Source organism: Mustelus asterias, chromosome 17 (genome assembly GCF_964213995.1).
Source record: "Mustelus asterias chromosome 17, sMusAst1.hap1.1, whole genome shotgun sequence".
NCBI lineage: Eukaryota > Metazoa > Chordata > Chondrichthyes > Carcharhiniformes > Triakidae > Mustelus > Mustelus asterias.
In genome coordinates this window covers 25,193,339-25,220,045 of record NC_135817.1, presented here as the reverse complement: position 1 = coordinate 25,220,045, position 26,707 = coordinate 25,193,339, and the positions used below count along the sequence as shown (strand labels likewise).

Below are 26,707 nucleotides of genomic sequence, written 5' to 3'. Positions count from 1 at the left end.
TGTGAGATGCAAATAAAAGTTTATTGTGCTCTTAACATTAGTGATGAATAAACCCTGACTACCGATGACCTTCACCCGTGCCCTCTTAGTGAACTACTACTTTCTAATTTTGTGGGGTCTACTGCTTCTTCTAGGTGCCACCCCAGGATGCACATTGGAGGTGGAGGTGTCCAGCTGTGATGCACGCCCCGTTGCCTGTGATGCCCTTGGCGGACGTCCCCAGGGTGGCCAGGACCTGGAGGGCCCCGGCTGACTTGCAGATGGCACTGTTTCGATGCCACCCTGTTCATCTCGCTGGTCCTGAGATGCCCTGGTGTGAGGAAGGGGGTGAATTGGAAGGTCTCGGGACGTCCGGGAAGGCCTCAGCATGGGCTTGAGCCCTTCCACCTCCCTTGGGGTGCTCAGAGGACACGGGGACATCCATGGGATGCCAGGGTAGCTGGACTGAGTTCCCGAAGCTCTGGTATTCCCTGGCTCTGCCAGTCCTGGAGGCCCAGATGCTTCTGCCCCTTGATCTGCGATCCCTCAGCCCTGGCCTCTGTTGAGAGAGTTCTTACTGTGCTTACCTCGGAGATTAGGCCAAGCTCTGGAGCCCCTCCACTACAGCATTCTGTGAGCGAGCAATGCCCTGGAACCCCTCAGTAGTAACCCTCTGAACCTGGGTTCGGTTGTTGAGGCTCACAGCCATGGCCTGCTGTGTCTCCAGGATGCCAGCGAGAGTCCCAGCCATGGCCAGCAGTGTCTCCCATATGCTTGCGACACCCATGGCCATGGAACGATGTGCCTCCTGGATGGCTACAACACCCTCCCATGGCCCGTTGTATCCCCTGTCACACATGAGGACAGACCCCTGAGCCAGACTTTCCACTGCAGTTGCCACCCTTGCAGTGTTGGCCTGGGTCTCACGCTGTGTTGGCACCACCTCCTGCAACAGCACTCTGTTGGACTCCCCTAAACAGCCTTGCAGTCGCAGCATGGTTGCTGACAGCCCTTCCACAACTCCCAGGGTTTCCTGATACATCTCCACCAGCCTTGGGATGAACGCACCCCAAGACCCAGCATCTGGCTTGGGGACAGCTGAATCCTGGCCTCTGGCAGCCCTCTGACGTGCCCACCTCCACCCGATGTGCATCAGTGTCTGTGATGTGCTCACCAGTTAGTGACCCAGAAGCCTCAACACTAAAGGTACCCACCATGGTGATCGTCTTTGTGTTGGTGGGTTGTGTGGTAGATGCCGGTGCAGCTTCAGTGGTGCTGTCCTCGGAGGGTTCTTCAAAGCCTCCCTCCGAGGTGTCATCCAGGGGATCATGGGGAGTTTGTTCCAGAGCAGCAGGGGGGAGGGGGGGGTGGCAACACTCAAAGGGCCAGGTTTGTCTGGGTCAAGAGCTGCAATAAAGAACACACATTAGGGGAAGGGAGGTAAATCATTGTACGCAGCATCGCACTAACTTCGAGGAGGACCTAGGTTGAGGGCTACGCTGATGCTCACTTGCATGCTGGACGCCAACCTGGCTGTCCCTCACCATTCTGGATGCCCCATCACCCCCTGCCAGCTCCATGGCACGCTCTTCAAGGTTGAAGTTTCTCAGTGGTTATGTATGCTTTGCTCCTGTGGGAACATAAGGTAGATAGCAAGCATTAATATATTGAAGTGCATAGCGTGCAATGCGTGCCTGTGTCTTGGGCGTCGTGCTGACAGTTTCGGGGAAAAGGGTCACCATTGAAGGAACTCATTGAGGGGTGAGGGGAAGGGGTTAGATTCTGTCCCTGGGGGAAGGGTCACTTTTTGCATGCCTTCAGGTGTCTAAGAACCTTGAGATCCGTGCCAAGCATCTGCGCGGTTCCAAGTGGGATGCTCACTCATCCTTGCTGCTCGAAGAAGGTCGTACATTTTTTTCCAACACTGCCGGCCAGAGCGCAATGTCAGGCTCTTGTCATTCACCGCTTCTGCCACCTCTACCCACAATACCGTGGCAGTTGCACCCCTTGGGCGAGGGCCCTGGCTGGGGAAGAGTCGCTGATGACTCTCCTCCACGGCATCTAGTAGGCGGTTCTGGCTGGCTTCAGCAAATCTTGGGACAGGTTTCCTCAAATGCATCTTTGTGGTGTGACTGGCTGTGTGTCCATTCCTGCAGCTTATATAGCTCTGGCCTATTAGGTGAGTGAGTGTGGCCAATCAAAGGCCCGTTGGCAACAAATACTTGAGAAATTTTGAAGTTTTGAAGGCTGTTTACAATTGAGTGTCATGCATCCCTCGGGGTGCTGATTAGCTGCCATTCAATAGGCTGCTGTGTCCAGTGGGGGTGCAATACTCAAGGCTCCCATTCAAGAGAGGGAATGCTCGCAAGCTGGGGTTGTGCATGTCAGCAGTGAGGTCAGTATGTTCAAGGGATGGAGGGATGGGGTACCTGTGTTATCTGGATCCGTGGGGGCATGAGGGGTGCAGCCACCCATGTCTGTGTATGGGGGGAGACGCGGGGAGAAATGCGGGGGGAAGGGGGGGTTGGCAGCGATATCTGTGTGAGGGAGGCAGTGATGATGTCGGTGTGGGGGGGCGGGGTGCAGTGATGTCTGTGTGGGGGACATGGGGGCAGGGGGTGGGAGGGAGGCCAGTAATGATGTTTGTGTGGTATCCTTTTCCAACCATTGAGTTATATGATTCTGTATCTCTTGTTCATTAACTCCAGGGGTTTCTTATGCGAATTGACCATTTTCGTTACAAAACCCATATAAAACATAACTCCTTTAAATCAGCAGAGACATCCCATTTAAATCAGTAGAGATGTACCATTTCCTTCGTTTATTTATTAATAGAGGCACCTTGTACTTTATTCCTTTTTTCTGTTAGAGATACTCCAAATTCTTGAAATTCCTTAGCGTATACCCGATTACTTCATCAACTGGCTTTTCCTACGATGTATATCATCTGAGATGAAAAAGAAAACGCCTTGATCTTAAGAAAAGGGATGAGATCTTACTCCTTTATGTTGCGCGTGTTTTTATTTCTCTTTCGCTTCTCTTGGCTTCAGTGCTTCCTTTCCCAATCTTCAAATTTTAATCATCTTGCTGACTATGCCAACAGTTGGATTCCGGCTTCAAACTGTTAGATTTTAGCATCAAATCCTGATTCTTTGGAGAATCAGTGATGAGGCACAAGCTTTTGGTTATGAACTTTTATTTCAAAGGCACATGGTGTTCAGTCCAGCAGTAGTGTCGTAACAAAGAAGGTTTCCTCGTGTCCCTCTTTTTATAGTCTCTGGTGTTGGACATGTTTTTCAACTTAAGCAACCTCTCAATAAGTACCTTTCCAATGTTCTCTAGGCTGTAGCTTGAACTGGCTCTAACCAGCCCCACAGCCACAAGCCTGTTTGCAAACAAGCATTTGTCTTAGTCAGCAAAGTAAATCCACAACAGTTCGATACATGTGCCAGGATAGTGCCAGGGCAATACCTGGCAATGTCTCTCTCCCGAGGGGCTATACTCACCTTTACGTCTGGTTGAACCCTGTTGTAAACCTTGCTGACATGACACCAAATCCGTGAGGTTTGAAAATACGTCTCGGGGGGAATATATATTGCAAGGAGAGTCTTTAATGATATTAAAATTTATTTAAATATATTAAAATCAGATTCACGCCCATTATGGATGTTAACTTGATTATGCCACCAGTGAGGGGTGGTGGAAATTGGAAATCGCGATCTCACGATCTCTACCTTATCAGTGGTATGAAATTGGCTGTACTCCGATGACAGAATGGATAATTCTATCTTGAATAATTGTTTCGAGAAATCTGCCCACCACTGATATTAAACTGACTGGCCTGTAATTGCTGCAGCTATCCTTACAACCTTATCTATTCAACATTCCCTATCAATTGTGATCCCTTTTACAAACACTTTCCTTCTCTGTTGCCATTTCCTGGGTTGCATGTACCATCTTAGCAAAGACAATGCAAAGTATACATTTAATACCTCAGCCATGCCCCAGCCTCTTTGTGTAAATTTCCCTAATTGGCCCTAATCCTTCTTTTACCACACTTTTACTATTTATATGCCTGTATGAGATTTTAGGATTCCCAAATGTTGGGAATGTTGGCTGGCAACCTTTTCCCATAATACCTCTTCTGTAATATGCTTTTTCACTTCCCCCACCTCACCTCTGAACCTTCTGTATTCCTCTTGGCTCTGTACTGTATACTCTACCTGACACCTGTCATAAGCACATTTTTCCTGCCTGATCTTAATGTCTATCTCTTTTTTCAGGGAGCTCTGGAGTCTGTCGCTATAATGAAGGAAAGCCTACACTTGGGGGCCTGCTTTACAGATTCCTACTGATCAAGGCATGGATTTAACATCCTTACAATAGCCCATTCCTAACTTGGAGGTGCATTTTATTCATTTCATTTATATTGAATCATAATAAAATGTTCATATTATTTTGGATGTGGATTATATTTACACAACATCAAATTTAAAAATAGTTGTAATCTATGGAATGCAATAATAAATGATAGTGATATGGTTGACCATAAGTCATTTATACAAATTTTTATGGCAATGTATAACCATTTGCTATTCCCTAAATGGGCGAAAATTGAAGTTAATATTTTAACTCCACCATTTCTTACAGTCATGTTTTTAGTCACATGTATTGCAGTGCACGTATAAGTATTTCATAGCCATTTTTTGTCCATTGCAGAGTATAAATGTCCTTATTGCAGGAACATTATTCACAAAGTACCAGCAATGGCATTTTTTCAGGAAGCTATTAACTTATTCTGTCACTCGGTGTAAGCCAACTTCATACCACTGATAAAGTGGGACAGTACAGATGGAGGTCAAGAGCGTTTATCTTTCCTGTGGGTCATCTTGGTGCTAACAAGGTGACCTTGTACTTTTTCTCTTAGGAATTGCGAGAATACCATCACAGATAGAAATGTGGAACTATAGTTCATTTCTACAAAGATTCAATCTGTACACCTTTTGCACTAAATAGAATTTATGACACCAATTTAAAATATGCTTAATACATAGCTTGCAATTGCTTATTACAAACACAAACTCAGGTTAGATAACTGGGTTACCACCTCAATGTGGACAGGATCCCATTTGTCCATATACACAACTATATCTTCAGACTAACCCAATGTGCCATGTCCGTAGGCACATATAGTTTAAATGTGGGTACCCTCAATATCCACAGATCGATAGAGGGATTGCACAATTTCTTATACGTGTTCCTGGCTTGATGCCTCAGCATTGTTGTTACCAAATATTAGGAGTTTTATTAAGGAGGGCATTATACCAAAACTCCTTTACAACAATGTACAAATTCCAATTTCCCAACTGGACCATCGGCATATTTAGCAGAGCACAAACATCATGGCTGATTTTTCCTTTCCTGGTTTGTTTTGTAGTAATTGTAGTAGATCAGTCCACTCAGCACAGTTCCAGAATTGAGCCTGTGACATTCTGATCTTTATGGCTTTGTACTAAACCTTGAAGTGCCCTTATCACAAGAAAACAGAGCAATTTTCTTAAAAGGGACATGCATGTTGGAAGCTTGATCCAATTCTGATCTTTTTGCTCAACACAGAATTAGTTAAATTCAAGTTGGCATGGAAACTAATTTAAGATCATCCTCAATAAAGGTTATGGGGAAAACATAAATTTACTTGCTCCTTTTTTTCCATAGATAATGAAGTTACCATTCTGGACCACATACAGATACAATAACATCAATTTTAACACTCATATAATATGGGTGAGAGGTTAGGATTAAAATGTTAACACAGAATCTCCAAGTTTCCTTCTACGGAGAAGTGGGACACTTTATTAAGAAATTTATTTCAAGTTTCCACAGTCCAACTGATGTAATTAGAAACCCAAAATGGTTTTAACTGCAACGGACAGAAGCCCCACCCAATCTTGTGGACTTGGCTTCATCAGGCATTGACTGAGTTACAAGGATTACTTAAGCCTTAAATGGACTGACTGATTGCTTATTTGTATTTTCCTTTATAGTTATTCATCCTGATTAAACTACCTCACCTTATCTTGGGTGCAATTGTTTGCTTCATTTTATTGTATGGAGGGAGAGAAGCAGTAGAATTGAGGTCAAGTAGCATTTGAGTCTGTTCGAAGACAGAAGTTGAGGAGAGCTGCTTGCAGAAGCCTGGCCCCTCGGCCACTTTTCTAGATATGTCTGAGGAACATAGGCAGGGTATGTAGTCCCAAAGGAAGAGGGGACAGGGTGAGGTCCCAAAAGAAGAGTTCCAGACAAAGGACAGGAACAGGAAGAATTTGTAATTAAGGAAAAAGAAAGAAGTAGAGAAAGATACTTCAAACAATGCTGCAGTTAGCAGACATTGAGTGATGAGAGTTAAGGAGAAGACCTGGCAATTGAAATGAGCTCAGAAGAAGCTCTGGTGAGCAAAGTGGGTGCGATGAAGTTCTGAAGATCCAAGAAGGCAACAGAAGGTTGGGACTCTGTGCTGAAGGTTATTGAGGTGAAGGCACTTCTTTGAAGCAGTAGTGTTCTGCTTGGCGTGGCCTAAGAACTGAAATAATATTTGTGATTGGGTGCTTGAGTGCAGGTTTAGAGATCCAGGTGAAGGGAATGTTGGGAGATGAGTTTGAAACCATTAAAGGTGGGCCCTGAGTTGGGGTGACTTGTGGAGACAATTGCGAAGTGATGTCTTCAAAGGCAAAGACTGGAATCCCTTGGAAGAGAGACAGGTTTAACAAGATTAGTTGACTTACAGTTGATTAATCTCTGAGTGAGTTGTTGGGAAATCTCTGCAGTCCGCCTTGGTCAATCTGCCATTTATAGTGCAGTGTAGTGTGTTCAACTACAGTTTACCTGCTAAGTCACATGTATCTAATATTAACCCTGAACGTTCGAGTATACGATAGATATTGTAAATTGTTTTATCCTTCTGACCTTGTATAGTAAAATTATTTTTGTTTGTTCAAAACCCATGGAATCTAGTGGCTCTATTCTCATAGCAAGTGTCTTGGATCTCAAGCTTTGTCTACTTTAAACAAAATGTTATTTGTTTGTAATTAGGTTGCACCAAAACTTGGGGGTCTGGACTAGGATCATTAGAGGAGGAACATAGGATTTGTTCGATAAAAATAGGTCAAGTTGATCTAATCTGCTTTCTATTTTTGGTTGTTTTATCACATATTAATACAGTTGTTGATTAATATTGGCAATTGATCAACTGATGTCTACCAATTAAACATGAGGTAAAGAAAACAAACAGTGGCGTAAAGCTTAGGGAACCAAAGATTTAAATTCACCTGTTCCGTCAATATTCTCATATTCTTCACTTTCAGTTGTGTCTTCATTGCTGTATACAAAATGTCAATTTCTGAAAGAAATCTGTCTAATTTGCATTTGAATAAATGAACATTATCAGCTTCTGCCATTGCCCAAGGAAGCCTGTTCCACAGTTATCACAGTTTCTGGTGCCTGCTTACCATCTCCATCCTCAGGCACTCATTGATCCTCCCACTAATCAGTCCTTCCAGGGAGGTAACAGGATAGCTGCTTGAGGACACATGGCTGACAGCACTATCCTGTTATCCAACATGCTTGAACATTTCAGGTACAATCACAGCCATGGAACCACCAGGAACACCACATGAGCACAGCATCGGGCTAATGAAGCAAAGGCTCTTGACTGTAAACACAGCTCGAGGCTTCCAATAATACGTTGCAATTCATTATCTGCAAAATCATTGTATTGCATTTCATGTTGGACAAAGTGGCACTACAGAGAGCTGCTATGGAAAAAGGCAGAACAATAGCAATATTCAGCATCTGATGAGAAAGAATTGGATGAAGCAGAAGAAGAAGAAATGGAAACAGAATGCATTGCAAACATAGTGCTCAGGAAAGAGTTTATAAAATCATGCTACCAGAATCCTGCTCATTCCTCTTCATTGATTTAATAGTCCTTCTTACCCTCATTGCCAGTACCTTAATTTGTAATAAAGCTCTTTAAAACCATTTAATGTATAAATGCATAACACGCTGACAATGATAAACTCAAAAAACTGATATGAAAGGATGCTGTTCACTGATATGGAAAAAATGACCAATGATGATTAATTTAATGTTAAACATGGTAATTGCTTTCAATCCATTATACACCCAAGTTCCAATGCTTAGTACTTTCGAGGTGCTGTCCAGTAACTTCAGCAATGCTGGTGGAAAGCTGCTGTTGTTCATATTGGAACACTTGAGATGCTCCAATATGGCACGGTAGCACAGTGGTTAGCACTACTGCTTCACAGCTCCAGGGACCTGGGTTCGATTCCCGGCTTGGGTCACTGTCTGTGTGGAGTTTGCTCATTCTCCTCGTGTCTGCGTGGGTTTCCTCCGGGTGCTCCGGTTTCCTCCCACAGTCCAAAGATGAGCAGGTTGGGTTGATTGGCCATGCTAAAAACAAAAAATTGCCCGTAGTGTCCTGAGATGCGTAGGTTAGAGGGATTAGTGGGTAAAATGTGTGGGGATATGGGGGTAGGGCCTGGGTGGGATTGTGGTCAGTGCAGACTCAATGGGCCGAATGGCCTCTTTCTGTACTGTAGGGATTCTATGATTCTATGGCTGGTAACGTCTGGATGGTGGAACCTGTAAGGGTCATGATGTAGAGTGCAGTACTTCCCTTGTTACCAGGTAGTCTGGCCCATCTGGAAGGCATAGCAGCTAGTGGTTGAAAGGATAGTGAGGAAACAGATATGCTAACATCCTGAGAAAAGAAAACATGTTTCACTCCTGTGGCACCTCTGCCATGTGCATGGAGCTGTACGTTCAGTCAATCAATCTCTTCAGAGGCAGCTTGGCAGCTGTTTGAGCTCCATCAAAGTTACAAAGGTTGGTACCATTGACTTCTGATATGGTAACCTGGCTCAAGCATCCCTGGATCTAGCCACAGTCTCCAAGATAGATTGCAGAATGGTGATGCTGCTGGAAGTGGACTCCTCACTACTCTGAGAGTGCTTGATTGGCCTTCTATTTCCCCTGTATAAAACTTGTGCGGCATAGTCAATTTTATTTCCTTGGGCGGGGATCCTGGATTCAGGATTCAATCCTGGACCGGGGAGCGGCGCGGGCTTGGAGGGCCGAAGGGCCTGTTCCTGTGCTGTATTGTTCTTTGTTCTTTGTTCTTTGGTTGGGCACCTCAAATCTGCATCTCAGTTCTGGTCATGAGATCAAAGAGAATACCCAGCCGTACCATTTCGTAAACTGTTTCTGACACTAGTACCATTTGTCTCATGCTAAGTGTTTCACCATATGCAGATCTCTGTAATCTATTCTCCAACCCATCTGAGGTTTCAATCTCTGAGCTGGTGCTTGAGAAAAATGGAGTGCATGATGATACCTCTGCAGAAGAACTGTTGTCCTTCAAGAGGTATTCTTCTGAGACTCTTTCTGCCAGAGAAAAAAGATAAGCTAGCCCAGCACTGACAGTGTACACTATGCAGCTACCTGAATGTACATATTCTGGGGTGCATGAAGTAGTACAAATAACAGTCATAGATTTCCCTTAGCTAAGCTCCCAGTCTTAAAATCTCCAATTCAAATATGGATCTGATTCCTCTGCTGATAATTAATTTATTCATTTTAATTAATCTATTTATGACTTGGCTACACTGACAACAACAATTCAAATCTCTTAGCCCTCCACAAGAACAAAAAAATGGGCCTTACAGGTAGAGGAGACAGTAAAAGCTGTACCGGAGGGGGAAAGGAATAGAGAAAGTTTGGGAGCTGAATGCACAAAGAGAGTGCTCTTTAGGAGGTTTCTCAGAGTGGGGAGGGAAGTAGCAAAGTGAAATGGCTGTCCCAAACAGCAGGTGACTAAAAATGATCAGAGGATATGTGCAGACAGATGTCTGAAGGAGACTGTTGAGGTAAGCTTGGACACCAACATTAAGTGATTTGAAGGCAAGAATAATCTTGAAATAATTTGTATGTGAGAGTCCATGAAGCTGATTGGTTAGAAAGGTTTTCTTCTGGATCCAGGATGACTTGCATTCGCTCTGGTTCTGAGATGGTTGATAAGTCCAGCATGTGATCTGCAGACTCTGCCACCTATGGAGCTCGTGGTGCTTGAAGTATTGGGTAAATGTATTGTGTAGAGGTCTATGTGCTCCCTCCAATGTTTCAACTTTGTCTCTGCATTCACAATGAAGCTTCTCATGATGATTTCCTGAATGTGCTTCTCCATTTTGTTTGGTTACAAGCCAAGGTCTCCCCACAACATAAAGGGTTATGGGGATAAAGGGTGCAAAAGGCATTTAAGTGTCCGATCAGCTATGATCATATTAAATCGTGGGGCAGGCTCGATGGATTGAACAGCCTACTCCTGTTTTTATGTTCCTAAGTGTCAATCAGTATGCTTGGTCAATTCAGGGATGCTTTGAAGACATCCCTAAAGTGATTCCGCTGTCCTCCTGGGAGTTTCTGGCCATGACTGAGTTCCAAGTTGTCTTTCAATGTCTGGTATCAGGCACGCGAATGCCACATCCCATCCAGTGGAGTTGGTTTTGAGTGATTAGTGCCTTGATGCTGGGCAGGTTGGCTTGGAAGAGGACGCAGCTGTTGGATCATCTTTCATGCTGATTTTGTATAGGTGCAGGCTGCAGTGTGTTGAATCAGCTTTAATTGATAACTGGGGGGGCGGGGGGGGGGCGCGGAGAATGCAAGAAGATCGACAGAGAAATGGAGCCTTCACATCACAATGGCATAGAAGAAGGTCTTGGCAACAGTATGGGGTGAGGTCAGAGCTGAGGTAGTTTCAAAAGCAACCTTAGTAATTGAACAGCTGGAAAGAAGGAAGTAGTACAAGAGCTGAGATATCTGCCCAAGTTTCAAACCTCTGGAAAAAGTTTGAGTAGAAAGATAGGAATTTGGGTAGAGTGGAAGCCAGGAACACAAAAATGTTGGTGAGATCAGAAAGGATGACTTTGGTTTTGACAATATTAAACTGGAAGGAATAATGGCTCATCCTATTGTCTGAGAACTAATTAAAAATGTAGCTTTTGGAACAATGGAGAAGAAACTAAATAGAAATGGCTATAATAGGCATACATGTGGAAATGCAGATATAATGACAAATAACTCATTGTGCAAACTGTTCCATATGAATCAAAATTGCATTTGGATAAAGCAACCACAATAATTCATTTACCAGTCCATTTTTATTCATTCATGGGTTGTGAGCTTCACTGGCTAGAGCAGAATTTATTGCCTATTCCTAATTGCCCTTCAGAAAGTGGTAGTGAGCTGAGTTCTTGAACCACTGCAGTCCATGCAGTGTACATATACACACAGTGCTGTTAGTAGGGAGGTTTCAGGATTTTGACCTAGTGACAGTGAAAGAACAGTGACATATTTCCAAATCAGGATAGCGAGTGACTTGGAGGGAAACTTCCAGGTGCTGATATTTCCATGCATCTACTGCCCTTGCCCTTCTAGATGGTAACAATTGTGGGTTTGGAAGTGGCTGCCTAAGGAACCTTGGTGAGTTCCTGCCTTACATCTTATAGATGGTACACACTGTTGCTACTGTTCGTTGGTGATGGATGGAGTGGATATTTGTGGATGGGTTATCAATCGAGTGGACTGCTTAGTCTTAGATGTTATTGAGCTTCTTGAGTGTTGTTGGAGCTGTACTCAACCAGGTAAGTGGAGAGTATTCCACAACATTCCTGACTTGTGCCCTGTAGATGGTGGACAGACTTTGGGAGTCAGGAACTGAGTTACTCGCTGCAGGATCCCTAGCCTCTGACCTGCCCTTGTAGCCACAGTATTTATATGGCTAGTCCAATGTGGTTTCTGGTCAATGGTAACCCCTATGATGTTGATAGTTGTGGGATTCAGTAATGGTGAATATCAAGAGGTGATGGTTAGATTCTCTCTTGTTGGAAATGGTCATCGCCTAGCACTTGTGTGCGGGAATGTTACTTGATCTTTATTGTCTCTGCTATGTCAGCATTTGATGCTAAATCATTATGGCATTTATTAGTGTATGTAAAATCCATAATTTAGTTCATAGATTTCAATAATTCACATTATCTTCGATTGGAGACTTTGACTTGTGTGTAAATCCATTAGCATTTTTGGGGAACTTGCTGCATTGCTGCTTGGACAGTAATTAAATATAACTCGTAGAAAGTACCTTAGACTCCACAAGTTGGGAATATTCCCACAAGCTTGAGTTTCTGAAGCATTTAATTAACGTTTAATTTATATTGAAATATTTTAGATTATCGTGGAGAGAAAAAATGTTCGATAGGAAAAACAATTAACAACTGACTTTGATGTAAATATATATTTGGTTGTAGGTTTGCGAAGTGAGCCAGTCACAGAGAACATCACAGAGGGAACTGGTTTAAGTTAAATACTACACGATTTAAGTGCCATGGGGTGTTCCCCATTGTACAGGTAGGTTAAACGCCGATTGATAAATAGAATGATGGCCGTAATGTCAAATTCATAACAAATTCGATCGGGAATTTGAACTGACTGTAAACTTCACATGTGCTTCAACAAGTCAAATCCACGAAACTGCACTATTCAAGATCATTAGATAAACTGCTTGTTTTTTGTACACATTTGCAACCTTAAAAGGTGCAAGGCACGGCCGCCTTAATCCAATGCATGACTGCCGTTTCTTCCCAGTCCTCACTCACCCCAGCTGCTTGAGTCCTATTGACAAACACGAGCAGCAAATCGTCCGGGTGAAGTGTGCAGGAATCACAAGGCAACAGCTTCATTCACCAGGTGGGCGGCAAAGCATTTTTGTTTTGGGTTGGGGGTGGGGGAAATAAGCTCCTGATTTCACCTAATGGATTTGATGTGTCCAAATTGACAGCACGTCGTATGCTCCACATGTCTGCCCTGATCTAGAAGCGCATCAGTCGTTTACAATGGGCTGGACACGCTGCTCGCTACTTGAGCGGGGAGGGGGGAGGAGAAAGGATTTCCATCGACATGCTTTTCAGATGCTGATCGCGGCGGGGTTTGCACGTACGATTTAACTTGCCCGTCTCCTCGTTTAGGAGTTCCTTTCACAGCCTGGTCACGTTCCTTTGAAAGGGGGGTGTTTGTGGAGGATACGCGCTGGGAGCCCCGGGGAGCTGTCCAAGTGCTGAAATGTACCAGTGGTGCTGAAGGCTCTCCTTCCCACATTGTCTGCCCGCCTCTCCATTCAATCCCAGCTCCTTCCCCAGCCAGCCAGCAACCCTCTCCAGTACCCTAGGCATGGTGCTGCTCCTGCGGCTGTACGGCGAGCAAGCCGACGCTCACCCGTTTACCGTAACATGAAGTTTGATTCCTCCCGTTCCCTGACGTCGTGTTTACAGAGGTGCTTTGGGAGAATATGCCATTCTGACGCTCTTTACTGTCGGCGGCGGCAGCAACTCGATCTCCAAGTCTTCTTACCATACAATGATACTGAGGACTGATGCCCTATATTGTGCTGTCCCCGCCTGCATCAAGCCAGAGCTACTTTCTGCCACTTGGATCTGAGTTCCTTCCACCATCAACCGACTCTTCGTTCTTTTTTTGGAGGAGGAGGAGGAAAGGGGGGGGGGAGGGGGTGGGGTGGTGGTGGGTTTTTTTGTTGGGGAGGGACTTTATTTCCAGAACATTGCCCGCGATATCAGGCAGATAGAGAGCGATAAGAGTTTGGCGGAATGAATCGAGCCGCTGTGAAGATCGTGACAACGTTCTTTGCATGCATCTTAGAAACAAGCAACTTCAGGTATGGTTTGCCTTTTTGTTTGGGGGTGTGTGGAATGGGGTGGGGTGGGGGTGAGAGACGGTGCATGGATTGTCTTGCCGTTTCGTGCACGTTATTGGCATGGACAGGTCGGCGGCTGGAACAATGGGAAATCGCACAGCACGCAATTATTTCCAATGTGTCCTGGTCTTTTCTGAGCGATGCATCTGTAGTAAGGCAAAGCAACCCCAGCCTATGGGAGAGGTTGTTGTGACGGATCGAAGCCTGATATATTGTAAACACTCGTAGCTGATGCCTTTAAACGTGAGGACACTTCAACGTAAAAGCTCGCCCCTAATTTTGCTATCTTGTTATTTTTCCCCTTCTCGATGAGGAGGCTAACTATCCCTTTTCATTGCCAACACACACAGCTTATGGAGGTGGTGGCGGAAGTTGTTGAAATTCTGTCTCATTAATGTGAAGCTATGTGGAGCGTTAACATAATAATCAGGCTTTTTGTCCCAGATAATTACATTTTTTTGGTGTTGAAATTGCTTTAACCTATAAATTAGACAGTATGTGTAAATTCTAGACGGTTTCTCAACGAAACTATTACAACTCTAACAATGAGTGAAGCTGCTGGTATTAAGTTTTAATTTGTGTATTTTTTCAAGGGTGGTTTTGACAGTTGAGTTCTATTCGTGGATGACTTTTTCATGCATCCCTGTTGCTTCTAAGAGCTTTGGAAACGTGGCTTTCATTCGAAATGAAACCTGTTTAAGATTGCGATCATGTTTGATATGTATCGTTCCCTGAAGCAAAACTCTGACATTAGTCATTGCAAAATGAAACAATAGGTGTCATTGAAGAGAGATTCAGCATGGTTTCCAACTAGTGACATTTGTTCAGGGCACATTGACCCTCTGACTAAATGTTGAGGGCGCCCCAAATGTTTCTCATTCCGACTGACTTGCCTTGTACAGTCCAAATGCGCGAAGTCTTTGTACTTGAAGAGAGTGCACAGCGCAGATCTTCCTAACGCTGGGGTTGTATTTCCTTTAGGTTAGCTCTCTCCAAGGAACATGATTCTAGGTCTTCAACCAAACCGGCCTCGCAGGCCATGTCCCCCTCAGATTTTCTGGACAAATTGATGGGAAGGACATCAGGATACGACGCCAGAATCAGACCAAATTTTAAAGGTAAAAGGGGCGTTAGGCCAACATCGATGCAGCCAGGGGGAGTCTGACCGTTTTCTTTCTGTGTACCGGGAACTCAAGTGCACTCAGAATTCAGTGAGCAACTCTGTGAAAGACTGTCCTGACAGACTTTTTGGTGCACACATATTTGCCAATTTTGGTTGAAGTGCAGCAACTTCCAGTAAGATTTGCACACACAGACTGCAGGACGAACCTCGAATGTACTCAGGATGTATATTTTAAAAGTATAATAGAAGGCAGTGACCGGTTTCCAGGGAGGATATACCTTTTCCATCTGCTCCATGCTGTACAATGGAGTGCCCAGAATCAGGATAATTGATGCGAATGCTAAAATGAGTCACATGCCATTCCTTTGCAATTTATCTGAGGAATCTATCCTTGCTGGGGCCCACTGTGGTACTGACACCCGTTTCCCTTTTAATAATTCAGCGAGTTTCTGTTTTTCCCGCTCTCTCTCTCCACTTATATAATCAGTGGTAAAACTAAAGTAGCTTTATGGCAAAACACCGTCTTTTAAAAAAAAAACAAAATTTCTCAATACTATAAGCAAATATCAAATGTTTTTGGATGGAGGGCAGCATTTTGAACGGGATACAGCGATTCCTTGGTTTCTAATGTAGACAGTGTGAACGCTTACAGTTAGTGTTCTACCTGATGAACACTGAGGTGCTCTTTGGAATATTAATACACTGTCAACAGGGTTCAGTGAGTGCTGCGTGTTAGTGCCTTCGCTCTGCCCATTCACTGCTGCGTTACCCCAGGAATCGATATATATTCAGATTACTGATAGCCAGAGTTTATTTCCTCAGGGAACACATTGAGGTAATTAAATCCGGACACCAAGAATTCAATAATAAATTACTCGCGTGAAAGTGTTCCTAGACAATGTATTCTCTCATAGACCTCCCCATCCCGCACATGCCCACATAATGAGGCAGAGAAACCAAGCGATTTCATATTAACAAGGCGATCCTTTAAGGCGGATGCTGCTTTAGATTGTCACTTATGCAGATGTGTTCTTGATTATGGCAGATACATTTGCACGAGTTCCCTCTTATGTCTTGTGATAACCTGACGTTATTCATTCCCAGATGCCAGAAATAATGATGATGGTGGGAGAGGGGAGGGGGCCGCAACAGATGATGCCCGTGTGTTTGTGGGATAGAGCGTGTGGAGAAGGTAACACTCGGACTGAGGCACCAACATGTTATATTTCAGTATCTCTTGCAGAGGAGTAGGGCTCGAGATTACGAATAACTTCTTAATCAATGACGTCTATAGTGATTAATGACAGTTTCCTTTGAAGGCAGAAGCTCTAAAGGTAGATAGAAACTTTGGTTTCTTGCTTATGAAGTCAACATTTACATCCGCATGTGTTTATTAGTTTACGTATGTGGGCCCAATATTAGCATGAAGTTCACACTCTGCCATTTCACTGTTGTTCTCTTTCAAGATCAGCGCTGCTGGCTAATTTTCTATATCTGATTTACATTGTATTTTGTGGGGTGAGGTTTGCTTTAGTTTTCCAGTGGAAGATACCAATACTATCTATCTGTGGAAAAAGGGAAAGGGGTGGGGGATGTAGTGGGGGCATAGAACCTTGATTTAAACTTAGAGGCATCCACAATTTGTCTCAACTTCAATTTCCTCCCTTAAAACAATGCACACAATTTCCATTAACGATTAATTGTTATTTCTATAATGTGAACACAGTTAATGGTAGAGCTCTGGAAGTATACAGGCTAACCATGCAATCTAGTAAGTCAGTCATTCACCATCCATTGATAAAGAAAGAGAAAGAAATGAGAAATTTGCTCATGGAATAAGTATCATACATGAAGGTTGATCCCAATATATCCTAAATATCATCTAATAACTATAGCAACTTGTGAGGGTTTTGGGATCATCAACCTATTCCATTGTCATTCGTAGAATGTTTTCTATAACCTATACTTGTAAATACAATATTTTCTGGTCACTAAACTGGGAATAGTTCTGATAATTAAAAGAACACAAACATAAGAAGGAGAAGCAGGAGTAGGCCATCTGCTCCCTTGAGCCTGCTCTGCCATTCAATAAGATCATGGCTGATCTTTTCGTGGACTCAGCTCCACTTACCCACCCACTCACCATAACCTTTAATTCCTTTACTGTTCAAAGATCTATCTATCTTTGCCTTAAAAACATTCAATGAGATAGCCTCAACTGCTTCACTGGGCAGGGAATTCCACAGATTTACAACCCTTTGGGTGAAAAAGTCCCTCCTCAACTCAGTCTTAAATCTGTTTCCCCTTATTTTGAGGCTTTGTCCCCTTGTTCTAGTTTCACCCGCCAGTGGAAACAACTTCCCTGCTTCAATCTTATCTATTCCCTTCATAATTTTATATTTTCTATGAGGTTCCCCCCCCTTCTAAATTCTTCTAAATTCCAATGAGTATAGTCCCAGTCTACTCAGACTCTCCTTACAAGCCGACCCTCTCAACTCCAGAATCAACCTAGTGAATCTCCTCGGCAATCTCTCTAGTGCCAATATATCCTTTCTCAAGTAAGGAGTCCAAAACTCTACACAGTACTCCAGGTGTGACCATCCTGCACCTTATACAGCTGCAACACAACCTCCCTGTTTTTAAACTCCATCCCTCTAGCAATGAAGGATAAAATTCCATTTGCTTTCTTAATTACCTACTGCACCTGCAAACCAAATTTTTGTGATTCATGCACGAGGACACCCAGGTACCTCTGCACAGCAGCATGCTGCCATTTTTTACCATTTAAATAATAAATTGATATTCCTACCAAAATGGATGACCTCACATTTACCAACATTGTACTCCATTTGCCAGACCCTTGCCCATTCACTTAGACTATCTATATCCCTCTGCAGACTTTTAGTGTCCTCTGCACACTCTGCTCTACCACTCAGTTTAGTGTCATCTGCTCTACCACTCAGTTTAGTGTCATTTGACATACTACACTTGGTCCCTAACTCCAAATCATCTGTGTAAATTGTAAACAATTGCGGTCCCAAAACTGATCCCTGAGGCACATCACTAAACACTGATCGTCAACCAGAAAAACACCCATTTATCCCCACTCTTTGCTTTCTGTTAGTTAAACAATCCTCTATCCCATGCTAATACATTACCCATAATGCTGTGCAGCAGCCTTTTGTGTGGAACCTTGTCGAATGCCTCTGGAAATCTAGGTACACCACATCCACCGGCTCCCCATTGTCCACTATGCTCGTAATATCCTCAAAGAATTCCAGTAAATTAATTAAACATGACCTGCCTTTTATGAACCCACGCTGTGTCTGCCCAATGGGACAATTTCTATCGGATGTCTCGCTATTTCTTCCTTGATGATAGATTCAAGCATTTTCCTTACTACAGAAGTTAAGCTAACCAGCCTACAGTTACCTGCCTTTTGTCAACCTCTTTTTTAAACAGTGGCATCACATTTTCTGTTTTCCAATCTGCAGGAACCACCCCAGAGTCCAGTAAATTTTGGTAAATCATCACGAACGTATTTGTTATTTCCCCCACCATCTCTTTTAGTGTGATGCATTCCGTCAGGGCCAGGAGACTTGTCTACCTTTAGTCCCATTAGCTTGCCCAACACTGCCTCTTTAGTGATAATGATCATCAGAGAAACACAATATAATTAATATCAAGAATACCTCAATACCTCTGACCAATGCTCAATCAAAATATTTTTTATTAATTCTCTTTCAATTTTGACCAAAGGCACCAACACTTAGTTTGAAGTATTTGCACATATGAGATCTAAATAGCAGTAATATAATGCAAAATAAATGATTAAATCTCTTCACAGATACATTAGTGATCCAGTATAAAGGTCAATGTCTAGCTTTAATAGAATATGCACAGTTAAGTTATAGATTTGTACCAGATCCTAATTATTTCAAATATTATACAACAGTCTTTTGTCAGTTTGTTGGGGAAAATTAATTGTAATTACGTTCTGATGCATTGCCAATTTCTTGTCCCTTGTGTGTATTATAGTGTTGTATAATTTTATTTGAAGATCTATTCAGAAACATTCTTTTCACCATGCTTATTGTTCCAGCTCTGTAATGTATTTAGTATGAGAGTTTTTTACTATAAAAAATCACCATGTGGTTCCATTTTCCAAGGTGCCAGGAAAATTGAAATTCAGGAAGATAATAAAGCTATTCCACAATGTTCCTGAAAATAATTAATAGCAGCCATTCGTTAAGTAAGAAATTTACTTTGCTTGTCAAATTGAGTTAGGTTCTTGGAAAAGCTCCCTCATCTGTCCGTTGCCCCAGTGGCAATTAACTGAACATGTAAATAAACTGCTGAATGATTTTGCATTCGGCACACAGGTTTCAGAGGGAGGGAGTTCCAGAGACAAGACAAAGAAGGCCAGTTAATATGAAAGGCTACAAATGTGAAGCATTCCATTTGTTCACTTTAAAGCTTCTGTTAAAAGGCAAGGAAAAATATTCTGCTGGGTAAGAATCAAAATGCAGTTCCCTCAACATCGGCAATCGATGCTTTTCCTTGTGTGATTTACTTTTCAGGAGATTTTCAAAAATGGTCACTGACGTTTTCTGAGATTATTTTGCAATTGTTTTTCATGTACTTCCAAATATGAAATGGCTGATGTAATAGTTTTACTACTATACAAGCCTTATTGTATTGGGACCACAAACAATGCTGTCAGAATGTGAACTTCCAAAAGGCATTTGATAAAGTGTCGTACAATAGACTTGTGAGCAAAATTAGAGCCTATGGAAGAAAAGGGGCAGAAGCGATATGGATGCTGAATTGGCTGAGTGATAGTGTAGTGGTAAATGGTTTCATGGACTAGAGGAAGGTTTACATGGATTCTCCATGGATTGGTCTTAGGACTCCCATGCTTTTTAATATATATTAATGAAACAGAATTTGGTGTACAGGGGCAATTTCAGAATCTGTAGATGTCATGAATCTCGGAAATATTGTGAACTGTGAGGAGGAGCAGAATGGCAAATAAGTAGCAAATGAAATTTAACGCAGAGAAGCGTGAAATGATTCAATATGGTAGATGAAGAATGGGGAAAGGCAATATAAACTAAAGGGTCCAACTCTAAAGTCTGTGCTGGTGTAAAGGCTTCTGGGTGTATATATACACAAATCATTGAAGGTATCAGGGCAGGTCAAAGGAGTGATTTAAAAGCCATACAGGATTCTGGGCTTTATAAATAGTGATGTGCTGTATAAAGCCAAGAAAGTTATGATGAACCTGTATTCACAACAATATCAAGAAATGACTAACTGCACTGAATACAACATAACTTCTGTGCCCTGACAACACTCCAGCTGTAGTGGTGAATACTTGTGCTCCATAAATAGCTGGGTCTCTAGCTAAACATTTCCACTACATCTACTCGACTACATGACATGTACTCAGAAAAGTGGAAAATTGTCAGGTAAATCCTATCCAGAAAAAAACAAGGCACATCCAACTTTTCTTATTACAATCGCATCAGTATCCTCTCAATCACCTACAAAATGATGGAAAGTGAGATCGACAGTGATATTAAGTAGAACTTACTCACAAATAACTTTTTCGCCATTTCTCGGTACGGATTCCGACTGGCCCACCTGATTCCAGGCTTCGTTACAGCCTTGGTGCAATCATAGAAAAAAAGGCTAAATTCTAGAGGGGAGGCGATTGTGCCTGCTCTTGACATCAAGGTAGTATTTGACCAAATGTGGCATCAAGGAACCCTTGTAAAATTGAAGTAAATGGAAATCATGGAAAATGCTTCACTAGTTGAAGACATGACTAACACAATGGAAGATGATTGTGGTTATTGGAAGCCAATCATCTCAGGCTCAGGACATCACTGCAGGAGTTCCTTAGGCTTCAATCAAACTTTCTTCAGCTACGTCATTGCCTTTCCTTCATCATAAGGTCAGAAGTGGGGATGGTCATTGCTGATTGCACAGTGTTCTATTCCATTTGCAACTCCTCAGTTAATGAAACAGTCAGCACTGATGTGCAGCAAAACTTGGACAACATTCAAGTTTGGGCCGTTAAGGGACAGATAATACTTATGCTACACAAGTACTCGGCAATAACCACTTCTCTAACAGAAGATAGGTTAAATAATTCTCTTTGACAACAATGGCATTATCATTGTCAAATCCCCCACCATCAACATCCTGAGGGGATCACCATTGACCTGAAATTTAACTTGACCAACCATATTAATACTGCAGCTACCAGAGCAGATCAGAGGCTGTGTAAAATGTGACAAGTGATTCCCTACCTAACTGCACTATGGGGGTCCTTCACCACACAGACTGTAACAACCGAAGAAAGCGATTCAGTTGGCGGCACGGTGGCACAGTGGTTAGCACTGCTGCCTCACAGCGCCAGGGACCTGGTTCAATTCCGACCTCGGGTCACTGTCTGTGTGGAGTTTTCACATTTTCCCCATGTCTGCGTGGGTTTCCTCCGGGTGCTCCGATTTCCTCCCATACTCTAAAGATGTGCGGATTATGTTGATTGGCCATGCTAAATTGACTTTAATGTCAGGGGATTAGCAGGGTAAATATGAGGGGTTACGGGAGTAGGGCTTGGGTGGAATTGTGGTCGGTGTAGACTTGATGGGCCGAATGGCCTCATTCTGCACTGTAGGAATTTTATGACTATGTTTTCAAGGGCAATTAGGAAGGATAATAAATGCTGATTTTTGCAAGTGTAGCCCACATCTCGGATAAATTAAGAAAAATCTTTGGCGACTTGCATTCTAGAAATGTAGTGGAACATTAGAGAGGAAGTGGCTGAGACTCTGGTCAGTCTTTTAAACATCTATACTAAAGCAAAAAAACTGCGGAGGTTTGAAATGTGGAATAAAAATGCTGGAAAAATGCAACAGGTCAGACAGGATCTGCAGAGAGAGAAACAAAATGAATGTTTGATGACCTTTCATTAGAATAGGAAAGTATTAGAATTATAACACGTTTTAAACCAATACAGAGGCAGAGAAAGGAGGAGGGAAAGAATAAAACATAGCATAGTCTGATAGCATAAAAGGCATGAGAAAAAAATCAAAAAAGGGATGATGGCGTAAAAGGGAGTGTAACGGAGTTTGCCTTACGCTATTATTCTTCTTTTAAATTTAATCTTCCCTGTTCTACATGCTATCACTGTTCACCCCATCCCCAGCCCTTTTCCTGCTTCCAACTTTCTTCTGTTCTGGTAAAAGATCATTTACCTGCAATATTAACTCTGGGCCTGGTTTTCCTGTCCCATTGCTGTTGTGGGCGGGATGGAAAATTTGGAGAGGCAGTTTAATATCCATTGATCTTGGGTGGGATTTTCTAGTCCCACTGTGGATGATAGTAGAAAATATCAGCCTCTGTTGTCTGTTTCTTTCTCTGTAGATACTGTCTGACCTGCTGAGTGTTTCCAACATTTTCTGTTCTAATTCAGTCTTTCAAACAGCTTTGGACATGAAAGCTATTCCAGATAACTAGAGGGCCACCATTGTAACTTCCCCACATGAGAAGGAAGAAATAAACTGCGTAAGTGGAGATTGCAGCCAACCTAACACTAATAGTGAGACGTCTTTGGGAATCCAAAACAAAGAGTTAAAATTAACACTCCCTAAAAGGACATGGGTACATTCTATTCCAACTCTCTTCCCACGCCTAGTGGTGCACTAAGGCAGACTTTTGTCTGTTTCCATAGCTAGCCTGTCACCAGGGCTTATAGCTTGAGGGGCTGCCACTACATAAGAGCGGCTGACCAGGAGTCTCCGCTGCTCTTACTCCCAGCTATTGGCATATTTGGAAGAATTTGCAGGCTGACACTCAAACTGCTTGGCTGCATAATGAATAGACCTTGCTTGGCCATCTAATCCTGGGGTGGGACTCGAACCCTGAGCTTCTGGCTCAGAGATAGGGATGCTACTCACTGCGCCACAAAACCTCCACATTGGTACGTTAAGGGTAGCAAAGATCCATTTGCAAAAAGATTTAAGAGGAAGCTGAATAATCACATGCTCATCAGGTTATATGAAGAATTGGGGAAAGACACTGATGTGGAGCATAAACTCTGGCATGGATCAGTTGAATGCCCTATTCCTGTGCTCTGCATTCTGCGTAATTCTATGTAAATCATACCTGACAAATTCAACAGAGCATTTTGAAAAAAAGAACAGTATGTATTGACAGCGAGCCAACATGTTTAGGGATTTTCAAAAGCCATTTATAAGATACCACAAAGGAAACTTGCTGGTGAAATGATTGTATTGAAGAATTTATAGCATAATGGATCAGAAGTTGGTTAAAGAGGAATAATTATGTATGTGTCTTTTCAAACTGGAGGGAAGTAACAGTCCTCCAGGGATCCTTTTGCTCTTATTTTATATGATATGGACTCGAGTTTAGGAACATGATATCAATATCAGAATTTGTAGACAATGCAAACGTAAGGAGTGTAATACATTATAAAGGGTTGTAATCGACGTCAGGGGGACTGTGTGTTAATTGATAAGTAAGAAGTCTCACAACACCAGGTTAAAGTCCAACAGGTTTATTTGGTAGCAAATACCATAAGCTTTCGGAGCACAGCTCCTTCGTCAGATGGAGTGGATATCTGTTCTCCAACAGTGCACAACTTGATTTGATCTGTAACTTGATTTCTGTGTCTGTGCACTGTTGGAGAACAGATATCCACTCCATCTGATGAAGGAGCTGTGCTCCAAAAGCTTATGGTATTTGCTACCAAATAAACCTGTTGGACTTTAACCTGGTGTTGTGAGACTTCTTACTGTGCTTACCCCAGTTCAACGCCGGCATCTCCACATCATGTTAATTGATAATACAGAGAAATCCGAGTGACACGTCTTGTGAGAAAGAATCAGTAAATAGTGTTTCAAAGAAGAACAGAGGGACAAATACATGAAAATTTAAGGGCAGAAGGAAAAGTGAACAAAAATTTAAAAACCATACATAAGATCCTTGACTTTTTAAATTGGGTAAGAAGTTTAACAACACCAGGTTAAAGTCCAACAGGTTTATTTGGTAGCAAAAGCCACACAAGCTTTCGGAGCTGCAAGCCCCTTCTTCAGGTAAGTGGGAATTCTGTTCACAAACAGAGCATACAAAGACACAACCTCAATTTACATGAATAATGGAAGATGGTTAGGTGTATTGGCCATTATTCATGTAAATTGAGGTTGTGTCTTTATATGCTCTGTTTGTGAACAGAATTCCCACTCACCTGAAGAAGGGGCTTGCAGCTCCGAAAGCTTGTGTGGCTTTTGCTACCAAATAAACCTGTTGGACTTTAACCTGGTGTTGTTAAACTTCTTACTGTGTTTACCCCAGTCCAACGCCGGCATCTCCACATCATTTTTAAATTGGGTCATAGAATACAAATGTGAAGAAGTATTGTTAAATTCGAACAAATCATTCACTAACCCACAGCTGAAATACTGGGGATGACCTTCCATTTTGGAGTTTCCTGGCAGATCAAGAAATGACATAACCGGCCCATGATTTTTCATGTTTCTTAAAATCATAGAATCCCTGCAGTACAGAAGAGGCCATTCAGCCCATTAGGTCTGCACTGACTCCAAAAGAGCACCCTAACTAGGCCCAATCCCTGCCTTAACCCCGTAACCCCACGCATTGATCACGGCCAATTCACCTAACCTGCATATCCTTAGACTGTGGGAGGAAACTGGAGCACCTGGAGGAAAGAGCCTCCAGCTCTTTGTTTAACTGGAGTGAGACTGGGGGAGGGAGTCTTAGCAGGAGTGCTGAGAGTAAGCTAAGAAGTGATTTAATTATTCATTTATTCATTTAAGGGTATTCCTAGTATATTTCGCGGGCTTTTTTCAGGGTTTTGAATTGAGGAAGTGAGGTCAGCTGAAGGGGATTCTGGGAGGTTGAGTCTTAGTATAAAAGGCAGTTACTTGGGGGGTTCGCCGGGAGCATAAAAAGCCGGCTGCACTATACAGCGGGCAGCGTCGGGAGCGGGCAGTGTAGTGAGTGGGTAGCAGAGTGTGAACTATAAGGGCTTTGGCTCACAGGGCTTGGGCTGAAAGGGCGAGGCAAGGCTAGTTATTTTTTACCCAACCCTATAAAGGATAAGGGCAGGTATGAGTGATCGGCCAGTTCAGTGCTTCCGATGTGGGATGTGGGAGTTCCTGCAAACACCTAGCTTCCCAGAGGTTCACATATGTGCCAGGTGCGTGGAACTGCAGCTCTTGAGGGACCGTGTTAGGGAACTGGAGCTGCAGATCGCTGACCTTAGCCTAGTCAGGGAAAATGGGAGAAAAATTGACAGCAGTTATAGGCAACTAGTTACACCGGGGCATCGGGAGAATGACACGTGGGTCACAGTTAGGAGGAGTAAAGGGCAGAAGGGTAAAGTACAAGGGAGGACTCCAGTGGTGGTCTCTCAAAATAGGAAGGGCTTGGTGACAGGTGTGAGAGGGGAGGGGAGTGGACAGTTAGAAGAGGGGTCACCTGTGGTTGTCCCACTCCAAAACAGGTACATTGTTTTAGATAGTGTGGAGGAGTGTGCCTCTCCAGGGGTAAGACACAGTGACCAGGTCACTGGCACACAGTCAGGCTCTGTGGCCCGGAAAGGGAAGAGAGGGGTTAGGAGAGCGATAGTGGTGGGGGATGCATCAGTTAGAGGCACAGACAGGCGATTCTGTGGGGGCGAACAGGACTCCAGGATGGTAGTCTGCCTACCTGGTGCTGGGGTCACGGATGTCTCCGAGCGGATAGGAGGCATATTAAAAGGGGAAGATAAAGAAACGGATGTCATTATACACATTGGTGGAAATGACGTAGATAGGAAGGGTAGGGGGGTCCTAAGAGAGCAATTCAGGGAGTTGGGAAATAGGTTAAAAAGTAGGGTCACTAGGGTGGCCATCTAGGCTGCTCAGGGAGACGAGAGGTGAAATCGTTGGGCCTCTGACGCAAATCTTTGTCTCGTCACTGGACACAGGTGAGGTCCCAGAGGATTGGAGGATAGCCAATGTGGTCCCGTTATTTAAGAAGGGTAGGAAGGATAACCCGGGTAATTATAGGCCGGTGAGCTTGACGTCCGTGGTGGGGAAGTTGTTGGAGAAGATTCTTAGAGATAGGATGTATGCGCATTTAGAAAGGAATAAACTCATTAACGATAGTCAACATGGTTTTGTGAGAGGGAGGTCATGCCTCACTAACCTGGTGGTGTTTTTTGAAGAAGTGACCAAAATGGTTGACGAAGGAAGGGCCGTGGATGTTGTCTATATGGACTTTAGTAAAGCGTTTGACAAAGTCCCTCATGGTAGGCTAGTGAAAAAGGTTGGATCCCATGGGATAAAGGGGGATGTGGCTAGATGGGTGGAGAACTGGCTTGGTCATAGAAGACAGAGAGTGGTAGTGGAAGGGTCTTTTTCCGGCTGGAGGCCTGTGACTAGTGGTGTACCGCAGGGCTCTGTATTGGGACCTCTGCTGTTTGTGATTTATATAAATGATCTGGAAGAAGGAGTAACTGGGGTGATCAGTAAGTTTGCGGACGACACAAAACTGGCAGGACTTGCAGATAGTGAGGAACATTGTCAGAGGCTACAGAAGGATATAGATAGGCTGGAAATTTGGGCAAGGAAATGGCAGATGGAGTTCAATCCTGATAAATGTGAAGTGATGCATTTTGGTGGGAATAATGTAGGGAGGAGCTACACGATAAATGGAAGAACCATAAA

At 43.2% G+C, this 26,707-nt stretch overlaps 1 protein-coding gene across 4 annotated transcripts in view; it reads left to right on the top strand.

Annotated features, from left to right (window-relative positions):
• The first annotated feature begins 13,712 nt into the window (after window positions 1-13,712).
• The window catches only part of glra2 (glycine receptor, alpha 2), a 231,743-nt gene continuing 218,748 nt past the window's right edge, over window positions 13,713-26,707 (top strand). For 2 of the 4 annotated variants that reach the window (XM_078231966.1, XM_078231965.1), the window contains exons 1-2: window positions 13,713-13,780; window positions 14,801-14,937. In XM_078231966.1, coding sequence (XP_078088092.1) covers window positions 13,713-13,780; window positions 14,801-14,937 — 205 coding nt within the window. Of the gene's footprint in view, window positions 13,786-14,800; window positions 14,938-26,707 lie in introns of those variants that run through there. The other 2 variants (XM_078231967.1, XM_078231968.1) reach the window with 2 other exon arrangements.